Source organism: Carcharhinus amblyrhynchos, chromosome 10, assembly GCF_965287045.1.
Source record: "Carcharhinus amblyrhynchos chromosome 10, sCarAmb.v2.hapA, whole genome shotgun sequence".
NCBI classification, from domain to species: Eukaryota; Metazoa; Chordata; class Chondrichthyes; order Carcharhiniformes; family Carcharhinidae; genus Carcharhinus; species Carcharhinus amblyrhynchos.
In genome coordinates, this window is record NC_137333.1 from 47809664 (window position 1) to 47830282 (window position 20619).

Below are 20619 nucleotides of genomic sequence, written 5' to 3' on the forward strand. Positions count from 1 at the left end.
TAGTGCAATCTCACCTTGCTAGAGAACAGAGGAAAGGCATTGGAGGAGGCATATCAATTGAGAACGGTGAGTGGGATAGATTACCTTTGCCACTTTCCCACAGAATGTCACTTGTGACTTTGAGCTGTTTGGTGCTCTGGTTGGCTGGAGACCCAATTATACACACATTGCAATTTTCTGGAGAAGTAATGTGTTTTCCATTCTCAACACTAACTTGGAGAAATTGTCTTGCTTTTATCATTGGTTTAACTTTGGTCTTGAATTTTGTTTGCAATATTTCCAGGAGCACATTTTCAGTTGTCACATTCAACTGCTAAACATGCAGTGTAAATTATATTTTGAGTCCTGCCATTTGCCAGTCCATATCTCTAACTCGTTTTTTGGTACAGTGGTGTCAAGGCCAAGTAGTTTTAATAGACTAATTCATTTTTTTCTGTATTTATAATTTTATAACATCTTTCATAAATTATTGAGCAATTTTGCAAAATTGTTTTTAGTATGGCTTTCAAAACCTCCACACAACTACCTACTTTATGTTGTATATGTAAACATAGAAACATAGAAGATAGGAGCAGGAAGAGGCCATTTGGCCCTTTGAGCCTGGTCCGCCATGCATTACGATCATGGCTGATCGTCCAACTCAATAGCTTAATCCTGCTTTCTCCCCATAACCTTTGATCCCATTCGCCCCAAGTGCTATATCTAGTCACCTCAGGAATACATTCAATGTTTTGGCATCAACTGTTTCCTGTGGTAATTAATTCCACAGACTCATCACTCTTTGGATGAAGCAATGTCTCCTCATCTCCATCCTAAATGGTCTACCCTGTATCCTCATTGTGATGCCTGGTTCTGGACACCCCCACCATGGGGCTCATCCTTCCTGCATCTACCCTGTCTAGTCCTGTTAGAATTGTATAAATTTGTATGAGATTCCCCCTCATTTGTCTGAACTCCAGCGAAAACAATCCTAACCCAGTCAATCTCTCTTAGTACATCAGTCTTGCCATCCGTGGAATCAGCCTGGTAAACCTTTGCTGTGTTCCCTTGAGAGCAAGAACACCCTTCCTCAGGAAAGGAGATCAAAACTGTACACATTATTGTAGGTCTGGCCTCACCAAGGCCCTGTATAATTGCAGCAACATACCTCTGCTCCTGTACTCGAAGCCTCTTGAAATGAAGGCCAGCCATACCATTTGCCCCCTTACTGCAAATTTGCAGTTATTGTTTTGAAAAAGGCATTGTCAATTTTATAATGGTATATCCTTTTAAAAAAAGTTAGACATAGAACTATTTGATGTCTTTTAGAAAATCATGTCTGATTTTTAACATTTTTTGTACAGATTTCAAAGAAATTTTTACTGACAAGTGTCATTAACTTTTTTGCCTTTGTGCCCAACCTATGAAAGAGATTCTGATGAAACATCATCAACCTGACATGTTAACTCTGTGTCCACAGCTGCTGTCTGACCTGCTGGGCATTTCTAGCATTTGTTGTTTTTATTTCAAACTTCCAGCATTGGAGTATTTTGCTTTCTATAAAAGAGGTGTATAATTGCTTAATTTTCTTTTTGAATAAGATTCCAATGTCCTGTTATAGTATGGAAAAATTGACATTGGGTAAATTTGAGCCGACAAGCAATATGGTCTGCAATGTTCTTTGCCAATCCTCTTGCGATTTTGTGTGCGGAATGTGTGAATCTGGATTAAGTGAAGTGATAGTGAAAATACAAAATTAGTTTATGTATTCTGTTGGTGTTACAGATATGGATGTTATGAAACCTCTAATAGAATTGACTCAAAGTTCTGAAGGTGTATCAGATGAAGAGCAAGAACCTGAGTTAACAGCTTTGCATTCACGACGACCAGGCGATGAAGAGGGCATCTCGTAAGTGTTTGTTATCTTAAAGTTAATCAGATGTTTTTCAGCTTTCAAATAACTTATTGAAAACAATTTTCACACGTTTTCCTCTTCTGAAAGAATTAATTTGATTTTTTTCATTTTGTCCCTTATGTCAATGCGGGGGATAAGAGACAAGTTGTGTTTTAGTGTTACCTTGGTTTAGAACAGGTACTTGGCCAAAGAGGTAACTTGGCAAGTTCAATCCCTGGTTTGTTCTAAGTGTCACACCATGAATGAGTGGTTTGGAATGCTTACGTGGCAGTGTCTCTTTATAGCCTTGGGCTTATTTGGATACCTGAAGTTTATTTTTTAATCGCTATTCCCCTAGTTTCATTTTTAGAAAGAAACATTGACGCCTAGTTGAAATTAATACTAATCGAGACAGGCTCAAGTGCATGAGGGGAGGGGAGGCGAAGCAAGTCAAGGAACAGTGGTTAGGTGCTGCTTAGCTTAAATTTTAAAAGCCTGTAAATTGCAGAAGGAAGAGAAGCCCAAGATAAACCAGATATTCATGCTTCGAGATCATGAAAAGTACAAATCTTCATTTTAATACAATTGAGGATTGAGATGATGCGTTGCTTATTTTCTTGAACATTGTCGGAATGCAAAATACTAGATTCAATCTGATAAATATTTACAAAATATTGCTTAAAACAACCTGTATAGATTCAGAAATAGTACATGATGTTTAACCCTTCTGAGTTTTTCAAGTCGTTGTTGATGAAGGAAATATAGTTGGTGATAAATATATCACAAGGCAGGTTGATAAGTTGGTTAGAAAGGCATGCAAGATTCTGGGCTTTATAAGTAGAGACACAGAATACAAAAAAAAGAGTTTGATGAACCTTCATAAAACATTGGTTTGACCTTAACAGAAGCATTGTTTCCAGTTCTGGGCATCATACTTTAGGAAAGGATGCAAAAAATACTTAGGCACATGGTTCCTGGGGTGAGGGACTCAGATATATTTATAGATTGGAGAAAATGTGATTATTTTCTTTATAGAAGAGAGGTTTTCGAGGAGACTTGTCGGAAATGTTCACAATAACAAGGTCCGGGCAGAAACTGACCCTATTGCTGGAGAGGATTTGGATATAAGATGGTTGCTGAAAGAACAAACAGCTACATTAGTAAAACAATGTTTATGCAGTGAGTGATCAGGACCTAGAATACACAAGTATGGGCTTCTGAAACAGGATTGGTTTAACACTTGAAGAAAATAAATTGCAGCACCGCAGGGAATGGATTTCCTCTGGGTTCTCTGGTTTTGTCCTACAGTCCAAAGATGTGCAAGTTAGGTGGATTAACCATGCTAAATTGCCCCTTAATGTTCAGTAATATACAAGTTAGATGGATTGGCTAAGGTAAACATGCGGGGTCATGGGGATAAGATGGTGGAGAGTGGGATGCTCTTTGGGAGTTTTTTACGTTAAGTAAGATAATCCATTGATGTGGAGAAGTGTGGTGTAAGTTCATCTTGTATTAGGTGATGACAAATTTTGGAGCTTCTTGCCTACTAGCATTATTGGAGGAACTACTAATACCTGAACCGCAGGTTGTGAATAACCATGACCTCTTCAAGGGCAGCAAGGGATCCTTGCAGAAATACACACATCTCAAAGAATGATACAAAAAGGATGATTTGTACATTGAATTTGATCATTGAATTTGTATACTATTTGCTTACCTCCTGTGAAATAATGCAACTTAATGACTTGTATCTGATCTCATCACAACATATTTTATATGTTAATTTACAAAGCAGGCATGTGACTAACACACACTGTATTCTGATCACTTATTAAACAGTTTGGTTACAATATTGGACTTTCCTAGAACACTGTCAATTGAGTGAATGGTTCTGTTTTTCTTGAGAGGATCTAAACTTGAAGCAAGGTCTTTGCTGTAGGCTAATTGACTGCTGCATTTGCTAATGTTTGTGCTTTTACTTGGAAAATAAAGATAATTCATTGACAGTGAAGGGCTTTGACAAACCTTGAGGTCATGAGAGTGTTGTATAAATTATGACAGTCATTCTTTCTGTAAACCTGATATTGCATGATTTGACTCAATCTCCTCTTTCCAAAATACTCAAACTGCAACTTTCTGCAGAGGATACCTCTTCACAACTAAACTGGCACATCTCCTGCCAGGAACTCATTTAATGAAATAGTTTGAAATCGTTTTATGTTTACTTTCTAATTAGAACTTTGAATGAGATAGATTATACATTAAAACTGAAAATAATCTGAATTAATTGGACAATTTTATGTACTTTATATCATTGCAGGTTTACCCAAACGCTGATTCACTTGTTAAAAGGAAACATTGGAACTGGGCTGCTAGGTTTGCCACTTGCAATCAAAAATGCAGGGCTTATGGTAAGATCTTATGTGCATAATCTAAAAGGGGCACTATCTCTTTAAGAGAGTTAGTTTTCATCTCAGATTGCTGTTCTAACCCTACGCAGATCAGTCATTGACCAGAACCATGGAGACTTGGTCAATTTGCCCTAAATTTACCCTAATTTATATGTAGATTTAGTTTTTCAGAACAACGAACACATGCGTTGGGACATTTAAGCTGTCATTTCTCAGAATATGCTGGCTTGTGCTGTAAAAAGAGGGTGTTGCTTGGCCTCTGTGTCGCTGTACCAGAGCCTGCCATGGCCTACGATGGAGGTTTCAGAAAGCAGCCAGCATAGGCAGTTTTGCCTGAAAAAGTTTATGTAATTTCTCCTTGTAATCTAACCCTTGGACTCCAGATATTGTTGAGTAAATCTGTATTGCACGCTCTTGAAAGCCAGTTTTTACTTCTGTTCCGTATGTACCTCCTCCGGTGTGGTGCCTAGAACTATACTGCTGCACATGAGGGCCAGAATTTTCCAGCTGTCCATGCAGCGGGTTTCTCTGATTCTGCTGCAGTGAATGAAGATTGGCTGAATGCAAAATTCTTAGTCCTTGCTTGCAGTGGCAGTGGGGCACGAACAGCTGGAGAATTCCGACTAAGGTTTCCTTGCTTTTGGATAGTTGGGATGTGCCTTCAACTGCTTTCTTCTGGTCCTATCGTTATAAAGGCCAGCATGCCACGTTTTTGATTTTCTTAATGATCTGTGTTTCTGGACCCCCACTATTTCTAGCTTTTCAGTATTTATAAATTACACTCAAGTCCAAACTGGATGACTGCATGTTTGAATCCATTTTCCACAGTTCTGTTCATTCGTATTTACATCTGTAATTTTATGCTTCCGTCTGCACTATTTAAAATGCTGTCTAACTTTGTGTCATCAAAAACTTTGATATATGGCTCTGTTCCATTACCTAATTTGTAAATAACAATGGTGCATAGTTGAAGTCCCAAAACAAATCCTGCAAAGTACAATGCTTGCCCATTTTTCACAGTATGTTCTGCTACTCAACCAGTTTTCTAACGAAGTCAAAAATTTGCCTTCAGTTCCCTGAACTTCAGCTATAGCTTAAAAGCTAAGGGACTTTATATGACTTCCAGAAGACATTTGTTAAATAACATCCATAGACATTTCTGTGCCCTGTACTTTAGTTAATCCTGTTACAAAATTCAGTCATGTTTTGAGATGCCAACTCTGTCTGATCATCTGAAATCATACATCTTGTACTGCTTGATTGCACCTTGGTATGTGTTGAAATTGAACAACTGAATACTTTGTCATGTGGTTTACAGAACAGATTAACTTGCAAGTATATCAACTGGTAAATTTACATATTACTCACAAATTTTCTTATCTCTTCCAGTTGGGCCCAATCAGTCTTGTACTCATGGGGATTGTGGCAATTCATTGTATGCATGTCGTAGTACGGTGTAGCCATCACTTCTGTCAGAGGTAAAATCCCAATGATCTTTAGAAGATGGTTTTGTTTTCAGGTCTGCCTTCTTACAGTTAGGTAGCTGTGTTTCAGTTTTCGCTTTGTTCCTGAAATTTTTGCTCTTGTTCAGAAAAAATGGACTCATGCTGGTGTGTAACTCATCTGAGTGTTGGTATCTTGTTGCATCTTTCTTGAAAACGTACTGGCAGTTTGGTCTGCTGTGGGAAAAGTAATAACAGTGAGTCTCTAACACTTTCCAGCATAGTCATTGACGAGCAATTGTAACAGTGCTGTTTTTCTTTCCCCCTCCCTAAACTTTGGACGTCCAGGCCAATTGTACCCTTTGCAGCCACGCTAAATGATGATGGGTAATGCAGCAGAGGTTGGGAATTTGAACTTGAGACTTTCATATTTTGTATGGTTCAGTTCTAAATAGAACTGTCTCAAGAGATCTAGCAATTTATTTATTTACAAAGAGAGGGGCAATAGAGCAACCTTATTAAGCAGAGAGTATGAGCATTTAATTAGTTGACATCTTTGCATTATGATGGTAACAATGATATGTGTCGTTTAATGCCCAATTTTCATTTGGTTGATGTTAAAACTTAAGAATAGAAACTTATTGCATTGTAAAAAGTGATTTGTTTAGCAGTAACTTTAGGAAATGTAGCATGAAGACACAACAATACCAATATTATGTTGTTGTCATTTTAAAAGGAAAAATTACAAATGTTGAGGTCAAAAAGAGAAAACGCTAAAAATATTCAAGTCCGGCAACATCTGACAACAGAAAGAGTTAATATGTTAGACTGATGACCTTTTGTCATAACTGCTAATGTAAAAATATTCAGCAGATCCAAAGTCGAGACAAATTTTTTTGCGTTCAATCTTTATTGTTTGTAGATGCTTTTTACAGCATTTTCTATATTTAATGCCTGAATTATTGGAGTGGCTCTTACAGATAAAAGTCAGAACTTATGGGACTGTAAACCCACAAAGGAATTCAGAGGATGACACCAACTGTAAAGGAATTTTTGTGTTCCATGTGATAAATTTACTCCCTTTTAATTTCTTCATTTATCTGTCACTTTCATAATCCATATATTTAAATGTTTAGTGAAATTAATAAAAACATTTCCTTTTGGCCAATGGAAAATGTCGTGGCAAATTAATCAATTCTCTACATCGTTATCACTGGTCATAACAGGCAGTTGGCATCTGATGCAAAAAGGTAATTTTATCTTTTTCCCCCCCCCCACCCCATTATATATAATATATAGCTGACTGACTACGATGTGATTATAAATGAGAGATATGTCCTTTACATAGTAAAGATTTTGTGGTTTCATTCTTGGTGGTGGTATCGAAAGTGAATGTAATAGTTTGGGAAAATGTGCACCCAAGCAACTACATAGGCTCAAAAAAAGGCAATGACTTGGGACCTAATTTCAAAGATCTTGGAAGCAGGTGTAATGTTTTGAAAACATGGGCGGAATGTTACCTTTTTTCGCAAAGTGTGGCAGTAGGTGGCAAAAGAGGCATAAAAGAGTTGAAACTTCCGGTACTGTGGTAATTCATGCCTACGTGCCCTCGAGCAGACATGAAAGGTGGTGGGGGTGGAGAAATCAGGTATAGAGGCCTGATAATGGCATTCAAATTTATTATGATGTTGTTGTGATCCTAGTTGATGTTATAACTGAACGGGAAGATCCTAGAATAGAACGCTGGCTCAAAAGACCATAACTTTAACTTTATATCATCCTGGAGGAACAGAGTCACAAGACTGCTAAGAAAAAATATTTATTGAACATGAAAAGTAGGATTTTTATACGACACTCCTTCACTCCCCTTAGCTTCAAAATGTCCACTTTAAAGATTAACATGGATTACAAAATACAGTGGTCTCTTCAGCACAGAAAAGTCCATTTGACAGACAAGATGCCTTTGGTCAAATATACTCTGAATCCCAAGTGAATGATTGGGGATGTCTCCTCAGAATCCCCCCAGATAATTGTTACATAAGAGTTTCCATATGCTACTCGAAAACGCACTTTAAAATCCCCTCTCATAATGCTGCTTTCCTTTGGTGCTTTGCATTCCAAAATCGAGGGCGTGTTTTCCAAATGACTGTATTGAACAGAGCTTCTGCTCCATTTTTACCAGCGAATCTAGTCCACATTTAACACTCTCTTCAGGGTTCCTTTGTCTCTACTGACTTCTACTGTAAACCAACTCTGTTATCCAGCCAATACTGTCTTCCCAATTACTGTAACATCTTTTCACAGAATAGTAAGTAATTCCAAACTTTAGGATTATTTTAGAAACCTAGCTTCTCACCTGTCACTCCATAGTCCCTCTTTAAGCGCGATAGAATCCCAGTTGGAATTGAAACCAACCTCCACACATACAAACACCTATGCCCAGCATGAACCTAGCTATAGGTTCCTTCTAGGCACAGAAACATTAAACCCATCTAAGACTAAACCTTATTCTAACTTTACCCATACAAGTATAAAGCACTTAAACCTGCCTTTGTTTTCCTAACGATGGTGATCCCGGTGTTCCCGTTAGTCACTGGCAAGGGGTGACGAGGAACAATAATGGCAAGGGGTGACGAGGAACAATAATGGCAAGACCTCCCACTGCATTAAATATGATTGGATCTCTTGTGTGATTTTCTGCTCCCATCACCAAAACTGCCCAAGAATAACAGATCATTTGACTACAGCCGAAGTTGATTAACAGTTAGGTATTTTTTCCTTGATAAATGATTAAGTAAACTTCCAAGTCTAGTAATTTGTAATGTGATCAAAATTTAAAGGGCAGTGGTTCACTGTTGGAAATCAAATTGTGTGTGCTTCATATCTACAGTTTGAAAATTTGTTTTTTTTTTTATGCACAGATTTCAAAAGCAAGGTCTGAGTTATGGTGATACTGTCACATTTGCTATGGAACAAGGACCATTCTTATGTCTTCGAAACAAAGCTCCGTGGGGAAGGTAAAATTGTTTGCAGCATAATGTTAGAGGATAACCAAATTATGCACATTTAGCTTGCTTAAAAGTTATATTTTTGTTTAATCATCAGAGGTTTTGAGTGCATTCATTGAGCGCATACTAACGCCTGTGCTTTTTAAATATATAAGAATATAATGTTCGAAAGACAGATGTTTCCTACTGGTTTCCTTTGTTCTGCAACTTATCTGTGGTTAACTGCTTGCAGATCAATTCTAATTGACCTCAGGAAGCACAGCTATTCGATCTTATGGTTTAGAGAAACACACAAGATTGAATCTGTTTACTGGCACTTGGTTGACAGTTGTAGCTGCCACACATTCTTAGAATGGGGAGGTTTACAGGTATTGGTGGGTGATGGCAATGAAAGGAAAAATGCTGAGAGGTCAATTTATATTTTGAATAGTAGGCCAGAGGAAACAATTTGAGTACTCTGTACCATTTCTTTGGATTATTTATCAATCAGTCTGCTATTGATTTTGTTTGAGAGCATTCGCCAGATGAATGTTAATTAAAAGGTTTGGATTGAGGAATTGTGTTGCCTTTGGAATGCTGGATTACTCCAAGGTATTAAATTGAATTAATTCCAATAAATTTTGAATACAAATCAGATCCAGCTTCTAGCTTTTCCAGGTACTATTTTTCGAAAGTAACCTTAATTTTATCTGTCTGTGTTCTGCAGCAAAAGGCAATCAGATTCTGCACTGTTTTCCTTCCTAATAGACATAAGTGGTCCACAAGGTTTCTCTTGCCAATTTCCTGGTTCTTCTGATTGTGCAAAATTATAGCAAAATGATTTTCTACATTGATATTGCTGCACTGTGCATAAAGTCAGAAGAGATAATGCAAACTTTTAATTATTATATTGACATTTTTATACTTTAATGTTCAGTTGAGAAGCAGTTTGTTGATACTTGTATTTTAAAATAGTAAATCATTCAAATTTTGCAAGATTATAATTGTTAATGAAATTTAAAATACATCATACAATTCTGCTTTAAAAAAAATGCTTAGATAGGATTATTGCCTCCAATGGAAATGACCCTGAAACGTAAAGGTTTTTTGAGCACTACCTTTTGAAGTCTCTGGATGTTCCTCGGAGATACAAATCTCATCTCGAAATCCAGGGGTCCTGCTATTTTCATGAAGGTACAGGTTTTCTATGATAAATGTTGCTATCTGATGGCAATAGGTTTCACTCTATCAAACTTTGAGACTTAAAAATCAATATTAGAAGGTTCTTTTCCCCAAGAGTTTACGTTGGAAAACTGGATTCAGTCGGCTGATGTACATACGGTATATTGATCTTTGCAGCAAATAAATTTATTTTTAAGCTTTCTACTAACCAGTGTGATCTTCCATAATCTTGGAGAGGCATTACAGAGTCGTACTGAACTTCACATTTTACTTGTTGGCGTCTTCCCCATTTGAAATGGATGTACAATGTTTGTTAGCTAGCTTGTTTAAATAAACTTGTTAAAACTGTTTTGGAGTTTTCACTATTGTTAAGCTTCCTTTTTTTCTTTAATTTAATTGTTTCTTCTGGATTTGCTCTTGTTGCTGTTTATGTAACAATATTTTTTGCAGTCCAAGTGTTTGGTTAAATCCCTGTTCCTGCCGCAGTCTTGTTTGTAGCTGTAAATGGTTATGAGGTTGGACATCCCTTCGTTTCAGTCGTGCTTACATGATTTAGATGAGAAAAATCAACTCGTATATGAACAAGAATGGCCTTTGTTACTTACCGATACTGTATCTTCATGAAAACTAAGTGTGTGGACGAAGGTAGAGCAGTTGATGTTGTATACGTGGATTTTAGTAAGGTGTTTGATAAGGTTCCCCATGGTTTGCTGTTGAAGGTAAAGATGTGTGGGATAGGAGGAAATTTGGCCGATTGGATAAGTAACTGGCTGTCTCATAGAAGATAGAGGCTGGTGGTGGAGGGAAAATTTTCAGACTGAAGGCCAGTTACTAGCGGTGTACCAAGGGTCAGTGCTGGGTCCTGTGCTTTTTGTGATATTTATCAATGACTTGGAAGAGGGGCTGAAGGATGGATTAGTAAATTTGTTGACGACACCAAGATTGGACTAGTGGATGAGGTGGAGAGCTCTTGCAGGCTGCAAAGAGACGTTGATAGGATGCAGAGTTGGGCTGAAAAGTGGCAGATGGAGTCTAACCCTGATAAGTGTGAGGTGATTCATTTTGGTAGGACAAACTTGAATGCGGATTACAGGGTCAACGGCAGAGTTCTGAGGCATGTCGAGGAACAAAGAGATCTTGGGCTTCATATCTACAGATCTCTGAAGGTTGCCATTCAAGTGGATTGAGCCGTGAAGAAGGCTTATAGTGTGTTAGCATTCATTAACAGGAGGTTTGAGTTTAAGAGCCTTGGGGTTATGCTGCAACTGTACCGGACATTGGTGACCACATTGAGACCACATTTGGAATATTGTGTTCAGTTCTGGTCACTTCACTATAAGAAGGATGTGGAAGCATTGGACAGTGTGCAGAAGAGATTTACCAGGATGCTGCCTGGTTTGGAGGGTAGGTCTTATGAGGAAAGCTTGAGCGAGCTGGGGCTTTTCTCTTTGGAGCAGAGGAGGATGAGAGGCAACTTACGAGGTTTATAAGATGATGAGGGGGATCGATAGAGTAGATGTGCAGACGCTATTTCCTCGGGTGAATGTAGCTGTTACTAGGGAGCATAACTATAAGATTCATGGTGGGAGATATAGATGGAATGTCCGAGGTAGATTCTTCACTCAGAGTGTGGTTGGGGTGTGGAATAGACTGCCTGCTGTGATAGTGGAGTCGGACACTTTAGGAACTTTTAAGTGGTTATTGGATAGGCACACGGAGCACTCCAGAATTATAGGGAGGGGATAGCTTGATCTTGGGATTGGACATTATTCAGCACAACATTGAAGGCTGAAGGGCCTGTACTGTGCTGTTCTATGTTATCATAGGCCCACATTTTTAGGGGCTAAGACATTTGAGAGAATTTTGGACTTTGGTGCACCTACTTTATGAAGACTGTTGGATATATGTTGTCTCTTTAAGGCTAACTGTAGATAACTTTAATCAAGGAGACAGATGTTCACGTGCTGGGAAGATGGTTACCATGTTCACCATTTACACTCAGTCCCAAACAGGCACCAACCTTTTATCAAATTGATTTGTTGACTGTCCACAGATACACCAAAGTATTGACTGCCATCAGTCTCCTAATTATCTCTTGTGAAAAGTAGGTGTCAGCATTTATAGTCATAGAACTTTGGTGAATGGTGTGATTCCTAAAATCGTGGGGCATCTTAGGTGGCACCTGTGTCATGATTTGGCCCTCAGATATTTGCTCCTTTGCCTTTGCCATTTGTTTCTCTTCAAGCTTTGCTCGTCATACCCACTGTCCACATCTAGATTAACTTGTTGCTGAGATGAAATTAGGGTTCTCTGTCTTGCTGTAGACCACAAATTGCAATGCTGATGGGCAACTGTACGAAAATGGAAAAAGAGCTAATTTAACAGTTTGCTCTCTGACATTCCTTCAAATATGACTTGGCATTTCATGGTACCAGGTAGTCTTTTAAGATTTTTGAGTATACATAAGAACATAAGAAATAGGAGCAGGAGTAGGCCATCTAGCCCTTCGAGCCTGCCCCGCCATTCAATAAGATCATGGCTGATCTGTTGTGGCTCAGTTCCACATTCCCGCCCTCTCCCCATAACCCTTAATCCCCTCGCTTATCAAAAACCCATCAACCCGCGTCTTAAAAATATTTAGCAAGGCAGCCTCCACCACCTCAACGGGCAGAGAATTCCAGAGATTCACCACCCTTTGAGTGAAGAAGTTGAATGGGGATGAGTGAAAGGGTGACTAGATGTAATTGTAGGGTTGCACTAACCCTGAGTTCAGGAGGGACCTTGTGTTTAATTTCATCCTACTCCTAAGTTCTTATTTCCTGCAAAGACTTGTCAAAGGCTGATTGGTGAGCCTTCCTGAATTTGGCACGTGTTTTGAATTTTATGTCATCTTGGGCAAACTGATGATTTAAAAGAATGAGTATATTTGAATTAGCAGATACCTTCCAACCTGTTTTCCATCTTTGTGCTAGCCAGTGACTGTACAGTTAGGTTGATTTAATCAGTGAAGCATTTGGAAAAATGTGTGTGGCAGGGTTATCTTCTTGACTGTGCATATTGCTCTGATTTTGGGCATGAGATATCATGTCAGAGCTGGAAAGTTGTGTGAAAGTTTAGTATGGATGAGTAGTAAGTGTGGGCTAGCTTGATGAGTTACACATTGTTGTGTGAACTTTGATCCATTTGCAAAATATTTTCAGATTCCTTAATGTATGTCATCTTCTGCATTAGTTTTCTATTCTTGAAACATTAACCTACCTTTTCAGGTGCTGATGTGTCTGCTATGTATTTCCCTGTGCTTTGTTTCATTTTTTTGAACCATGCCAATCATGAAGTGTGACAAAGATTTTGGTTTATTACATATATTGATATTCTCTTGGACCTGGCCCTTATCTAAACTTCTTAAAGACTGTCACCACTCCAGAAAAAAATGGTGCAAAACAGGTTTTGATTTGCTAGCAGTACAAAAAAATGTAGGGACGGTAATGGATACCAGGAAATATAAGCCCCAGGAGATTAACTGTTTACCTTGCAACTGGAATTCCCTTACTAATGGATCTATCAAATGTCAGCTTTAACTCAGTGATTGACTTTTTTGTTCTTTGAGACAAAATTATGCAGATTCAGACTCTAATCCAGGTATTTTGGCATATCAATGCAGAAGTAAGAGCTGGACTGTTGGAACCGCTGATCTACCTCTCAGGTGGATGTAGAAGATCTCATGGTCCTATTATAAGAAAAGTAGGGAAGATCTAGTGTCTTGGCTGATGTGTATCCTTTAACAGAATATCTCATTGCTGTTGTAGATCATATCAATGTCTGCTATCTTGCCTTGGATATACTATTCATCTAAATTTATTTAATTATCTTGAAGTATTTTACAATGTCTGAAAAGTGCTATAAATGTTAATTCATTTGTTCTTTATGTCATGTAGGAATTAAAGAACCTACTTTCAACATTATCTCTTAGGTTGATATGCATATACCTTTCTTTTCAGGGTGACTGTTGAGTTCTTCCTCATCATCACACAACTGGGATTTTGCTCGGTTTATTTTGTTTTCCTTGCTGCCAACATGAAACAGGTGAGCTATCTGTGGAAAGGTAAAATGATTTTTTTATATAGTTTTACCAACTGAAGAAAGTGTAGTTGATTTACACCCTATGAAAGCTTGAAGACTTATTACTCCTTTCATTCATCTTGCACTTTCTCTGTAACAAAGTTAAGTGTGTTTTATTGCTTAGAATTCTAAACTGATTTATTTGTTGTAATTAAAACATGAAAAATAACAGTACTGATATTTTAAGCAGACTATTCAGAAGGTGAATGTAATGATAAAAGGATACAATAGGTTAACATCAACTTTATATCAAACAGTAGGAATCATTCAAACCAGTTTGTTATATTATTTTTCACTTACATCAGAATCACATCTGAACACATGTCCGTCTCTAGACCCAAACATAAAAACAAGACTTGGTGGTTTGCCTTAAGAGTCCATGCCTACTTTTAGATATCACTGAGAATTGTATACGCCCGAAAATATCCATCTGTACTAGGTTAGATATGGAACAAGGCCAGCAGTGTACTGACAAATTACTATACTAATAGCCCATAGGCGCTGTTGCACATGCTGTTGATTACTAAAAACAAAATTGCAACTATTCCATTAGGTGTTACCTCCTTTTAAAAAAAAAGACATAACATCACACCATAATATTGTCAGGCAATAGTTGTAATGTTTTAAATTCTTTAAATTTAATGAATATTACCTCATGCTTAGTTAAGAGCCCATAAAAGTTTTCGCTGAATCATAATTGTTGGTTAGCATGTAGTTTCCATGTCATACGGAAGATGCTGGAATATATTATTAAGGAGGCTATAGCAGAGCAGTAAGAAAACTTTAAAGCTGTTAGGCAGAGCCAGCATGGTTTTGTGAAGGGCAAATAATGTTTGAATAATTTATCTTGAAGTTACTTGTTGAAGTAACTAGCATAGTGGATAATGGAGAATCTATAGATATGGTATGCTTGAATTTCCAAAAGCACCATGACAAGGTGCCAGATCAGAGATTACTGCACAAAATAAGAGCACATGGTGTATGGGGCGACGTATTAGCATGGGTATAGGATTTGTCAATTAACAGGAAGCAGAAAGGAGGAGTAGATGGCGAACTTTCAGCTTGGCACACAATAACTAGTGGAGTGCTGCCGGGGCCAGTGCTGGCGCCTCAACTACTTACAATCTATATCAATGACTTGGATGAAGGGACAGAATGAATGGTTGTTAAATTTGCTGACGATGCCAAGGTGAGTGGGGGAGTAAGTTGTGAATAGGATAGAGGAAGTCTGCAAAAGGATTATAGCTAGATGAAGTGAGTGGCAAAGATTTGGCATATGTAGTAGGTAAAAGACATCTCTGAGACTGTTAATGAGTCAAAATACAGTAGTTTTATTTCAAAAGCTTTTGGGAGAGACCTGGCACCTAAAAGTGGTTTACCAGGCTTCTCACTGAACATAAATAAGCGTGGGTGTTTACACATCATGATTCTCAGCACCAGTCGTGAAGCAAACTCTGGTATCAGTCAGGACCTGCAACGCTTCCGCTTCCAGTCACCATGCAGCCCCCGACTTCAGCTAGGACCTGTAGTTCATCTAGCAGCTTCAGTCACATCACAGACATTGGTACAGTCATGATCCACAGCTTTTCTGGTGGCTTCGACAGCTTCTTCGTTGAAGTACCTTGTGTGGTCGCGGCTTCCCAGCAGGAGTCCTTCTGTCAAATAGCCGTTATCGCATTCTACCATCTGCAGCTGTTTAACTATGTTTAGCTAGTACAAACAGGTAAGGTTTACAACATCTGCAAAGTAACATTCACATTTAACTATCTGTCTTTATGGAAATGAAAGTTAAATAATGAAAGACATGAACAAGAAAGGAAAACATGAATAAATAGTTTATATTGATGCCAGGAGCAGTATAAGCTTGAAGAGCTCAGCCATGAGGAAGTTATGTTTGTGATATATGCTAGGTACAAAATGCATTAAATTCATTAATCCTTTCTTTCTTCAGCATATGGAGCACAATGACAAGAGGTGAGGCTGTCTACTTTGACAAGAGAAAAGGCAGTGTCATCTAAATAGAGGGGGTTGCAGAACTCTGCATTACAGAGGGATCTGGATGTTCTGGTAGTATGCAGGTACAGCAGGTGATTAGGAAGGCAAGTTGAATGTTGTTGTTTACTGCAAGGGGAATGTAATATTGAAGTAGGGACATTTTAGTTTGCTTACTTAAAAGATATAATTGCAATAGAAACAGTTTAGAGAAGGTTCACTCGATTGATTCCTGGGATGAAGTAGTTTGTAATGAAGATGGTTTGGACCTGTATCCTTGGAATTTAGAACAATGAGAGTGATTTTATTGAAATATAGAAGACCCTGAGGGGACTTGACAGAGTGGATGCTGAAAGGATGTTTCCCCTTGTGGGAGAGGGTAGAAATAGAGGACACCACAGTTTAAAAATAAGGGTCACTGTTTGAGACAGATGAAAATTTTTTTCTGAGGGTTGTTAGTTGGACGAATACTCTTCTGTGGTGAATGGTGGACTCTGAGATAGAAAGATAGATTCTTGATTGACAAGAGAGTTAAAGGCTGTTGGGAACAGATAAGAAAGAAGACTCGAGGTCACAATCAAATCAGTCAGCCTTATCAAATGGTGGAGCAGCTTCAAAGGGCTTAACGGTCTATTGTTCCTAATTCATGTGTTCATAGTTTGCTTCTACCTCCAGATTCATGAGTTTTCTTCAGTTTTACCAATAGTCAATGAAAAGTTGTTTGTTGATGTTTGTCTTAATTTATGTACATTTCTTCAAGGTGCAGTTTTTGTCTCCTTAATCCACTTCATTCCAAGCCCAAACTTGGTCTTGGCTCCTTGTGCAATGTTAGAAGATATTGAGTGGAATACTTTAAAGTTATACTACTCATGGGGGAAAATCAGTTGAAGATACACAAGCATTTCTAGATACGTTAGGAAATTCAGTGCGGCAAATGTCTTCTTACTTTTCAGAGGATTGAAAGATGAGAAGATGTTTAGATTTCAGTAAAAACTTGCAGTTTCTGGTTGAAGTTGCAATGGACTGATATTTTCCTGTTTATTTTTGAAATTCCCTCATAGTTACCAAGCCAGTCTGACTTTGTTCTTTCTATTCCAGCCCCTTTCAGATCTAAAGATATTCCTGCTGAGAGAGATTTTGAGGGAGTAACTTCAGAGATGTGGCATAGAGTGTTTTGCATTTTTTAACTACTTTCATGCAATCACCTTGTCTTGTACTTTAATGAATGACTTTACATAATAAGAAAGCTTTCCCTTTCATTGAATTAAAATAAGTTCCATTTCTAAATGAACTCTATCTTCATATTTCTGTTGTGTCAAACTGTTGTTGAATTTTTGTGTTCAGTGTTGTGGTTGCTGCAGTGTTATGATGCCCTCTAATACAGGTAGCATTGTTCTGATCAGTAACTTATTTTCATCTCAGTAGCTTGATGGCATCTCTTATTCCAAAGTGCTCTTGCCCTGCCTTAGTAAATGGTCAATTTCCCAAGTGATTGAAAAAGATTGCATTAGTTGTGTTCCTCTTTATGGAGGGAATATCACCCTAATAGCTTGGGAGTTAGATTTTTGTTGGGTGGAAGCAAAAAAAAATTCAGGGTGGTACAGGAATTTCTTCATGTGATTGAAGTATTGATGTATTTCCAGATGGAGTAGTGGGAGGTGAAAATGCTGGAAGCATTTAAGAAACACTTAATTGTTGTGACGTAAAGTTTAGGATCCTTTTGGAAGGTTGGATAAATTTGGATAGGTTAGATGGTCTGTAGCTATTCTGTTACTTAGTGATCTTGAGAATTATGATGTTATAAGGGAATAATGAAAACTGATTGGTATTGAATCTGCAATGATTCGAATTTTTATCAATAGTTGGAAACAGATTTCTAGATAGATGAGAAGGGGAGTGATTCTGAGGATCAAGCTTGGGAAGTAAAGTTAATTGGCCAAAATATGTAAGTGGCAGAATAGTAGCAAATTAATACTGTCATCTCTATAATATTGCATGAATAGGAAGAGTTAGGACAGACATACACCATCATTTGTACTGAATAATTAAGGATCAGCTGAAGAAATCTATACTGTCCGAGAAGAGTTGATGCTCAACATGTCTAGGACTTGTAATAAGCAAATTAATGAGAATGTTGACCTATACAGCCTAAACAGTACAATCCAAATCAGAAGCTGTGCTGAAACTGTGTACTGCTCTTTGAGACCCAATGATGCACTTTTGCAGTTGTTCTGTGAATTTACGGAGTTAAGATGCAAACATGTGTTATTGTCCCTCAGTGCTGCTGCTGATGTCATTTGATAACTGTTTAGTTCAGTAGTCTTGAGGCTTTGACACTGTTCTGTGTGCTACTAGTGATGGGTGAATTTTGAGTGCATTTTAATAAATTGCAGCTTAAAAATTGAACAGCCATATTCGCCATCCAACTGCATTTTATATAAAAAAAAATTTGTGGAGCAGGAACAAACAGATGATCACACTGTAGGCTGTATTTTGCCAGTACGATGTTTCCCTTCTGCACACGGGAGTGAAGCAGCACTGACAGCCAGGGAGGCAGTAACCATGATGAGGAACCAAGGAAAGTTGTAGAAGGGGAATTGCAGGAAAGTCATGAGAAACAGTCAGGAAAACAACAAAAATTGAAGAAATTAATGGAATTTAAATCTGAGTGACATTTAGATGTTAGAACACACTGCTAAAGACATGATCAGGGGTGCATAAAAGACTAAGATGAGAGAAATGGCATATTTTTTGGGGGGGGGTGGTAAAGGGAGAGCGATGTGATAGTGAGAGAGTTAAGTCTAAGTTGGAGTATGCAGGTTACAAAAATGGGGAAGGGTGAGGTCGTGAAAGAAATTTTAATGTGGATGCAGATTTTAAATGTAAGGTGGTGAATGTGGGTAATGAAGGACAAAGATAATGATGATGTGGGATCTAGTGTGGGATGGGACATGGAAAGTACAGTTATGGATGAGTCTGATCACAAAAGATAGAGAATGAAAGGGCAGCTAGGAAAGCAATGGAATAGTTGAGACTAGAGCCAACGGTGGCACACAGTGCCAGGGACCTGGGTCCAATTCCTGGCTTGGGTCACTGTGGAGTTTGCAAGTTCTCCCTGTGTCTGCATGGATTTCCTCCAGTTGCTCTGGGTTCCACCCACATTCCAAAAGATTTGCTGGTGAGGTGCATTGGCCATGCTAAATTCTCCCTTAGTATGCCTGAACAGATGCCTGAGTATGGCGACTAGGAGATTTTCACAGTAACTTTGTTGCACTGTTAATGTAAGCCTATTTGTGATACTAATAAATAAACTTTAAGTTTAAGTATGGGTTTCAGCTGCTGAAAGGCTGAGGTAGGGGTGATGGAGAGAAAAGAAAGCATGTCATAGAGAAGGTATGGGGATGGAAGCGTAACTTGAGGTTGAATAGTGAATGATGTGCCTGGGGATGAAGTGAATTGATGGCAAGGATATGGATCTTGCGGTGTGCACGAAAGATGACCATTTCTTTCTTTCTGTTGATTGATTGGATCAAATGCCAACTTATCCATGGAGGGGATGGAAAGATCAATAGAATTGGAACAGGGTGTGGCTAGTCTATATATGAATGCTGACCACAGGGCTGCAAGTGACGTTGTTAAAGTATAGCATAGTAGATAAGGAAGAGGAGGAAACGGTCACTTAAATGGCAAAAGTGGGAGTGCAGCTTTGACTCTTAAATAAGTTAGAATCATCTCCACAAGTTAGGGTTTATAAAAGAAATATTTTTATGGCTTGATTGCCTGCTAAGTATTGTACTAAACCCGATGAGGGAAAACAAATTGAATCACATTTTATGTAATTGAATTGGCTTATTTGAGTGACCTGAATTGTGATCGTGCATAATTAAATTTGTAAACAATGTTTTCCCCTGATTGTTATGAGCTCTGTGGGGGAATCATAATCCAAAAGAACCAAATTTGTTGATTTTCAACAGATGTTCTTAAGTGGGATGTGGATGTTGCTGGCAAGGACAGCATATATTGCTGTTCCTTAATTGCCTTGAACTGGGTGGCTTGCAGGGCCATTTCAGGGAGCAGTAAATGTAAACCATATTAGCATTAGTATGGAATCACTTTTGGCTAGATTGGGAAAGGACATAAGTGAACCGAGTGGGTCTTTTGCAAGAATCGATGATAGTTTCGTGGTCACTGTTACTGAGAGAAGCTTTCAATTACAGAATTAATCAAATACATAATCCACCAGCTGCCTTGGTGGGATTTGAACCTCTATCCCCAGAACATTAGCCTGGCATTCTGGATTACGAAGTCATCCATTTTGACAGGGATAACAGCAAAATGGGCTATTATTTAAATGGTAAAACAATTGCAGCATGCTACTGTGCAGAGGGACCTGGGTGTTCTTGTGCAGGGATCTCAAAGTTGGTTTGCAGGTGCAGCAGGTAATTCAGAAGGCAAATGGAATTTTGTCTGACATGGCCAGAGAGTTTAAAAACAGCAAGGTTATGTTGCAACTGTATAAGGTGCTGGTGAGGCCACACCTGGAGTACTGTGTACAGTTTCGGTCTCCTTACTTGAGAAAGGATATACTGGCACTGGAGGGGGTGCAGAGGAGA

The 20619-nt window shown here is 38.3% G+C and overlaps 1 protein-coding gene across 6 annotated transcripts in view; it reads left to right on the forward strand.

Moving 5' to 3' along the window:
- LOC145348920 (neutral amino acid uniporter 4-like) overlaps positions 1–20619 on the forward strand; it is a 345734-nt gene that overhangs the window by 11440 nt on the left and 313675 nt on the right. For all 6 annotated transcript variants that reach the window (XM_080196997.1, XM_080196995.1, XM_080197000.1 and 3 more), the window contains 5 exons: positions 1765–1888; positions 4194–4284; positions 5674–5762; positions 8648–8743; positions 13894–13978. In XM_080196997.1, the coding sequence (XP_080053123.1) occupies positions 1765–1888; positions 4194–4284; positions 5674–5762; positions 8648–8743; positions 13894–13978 (485 nt within the window). The remainder of the gene's footprint in view (positions 1–1764; positions 1889–4193; positions 4285–5673; positions 5763–8647; positions 8744–13893; positions 13979–20619) is intronic.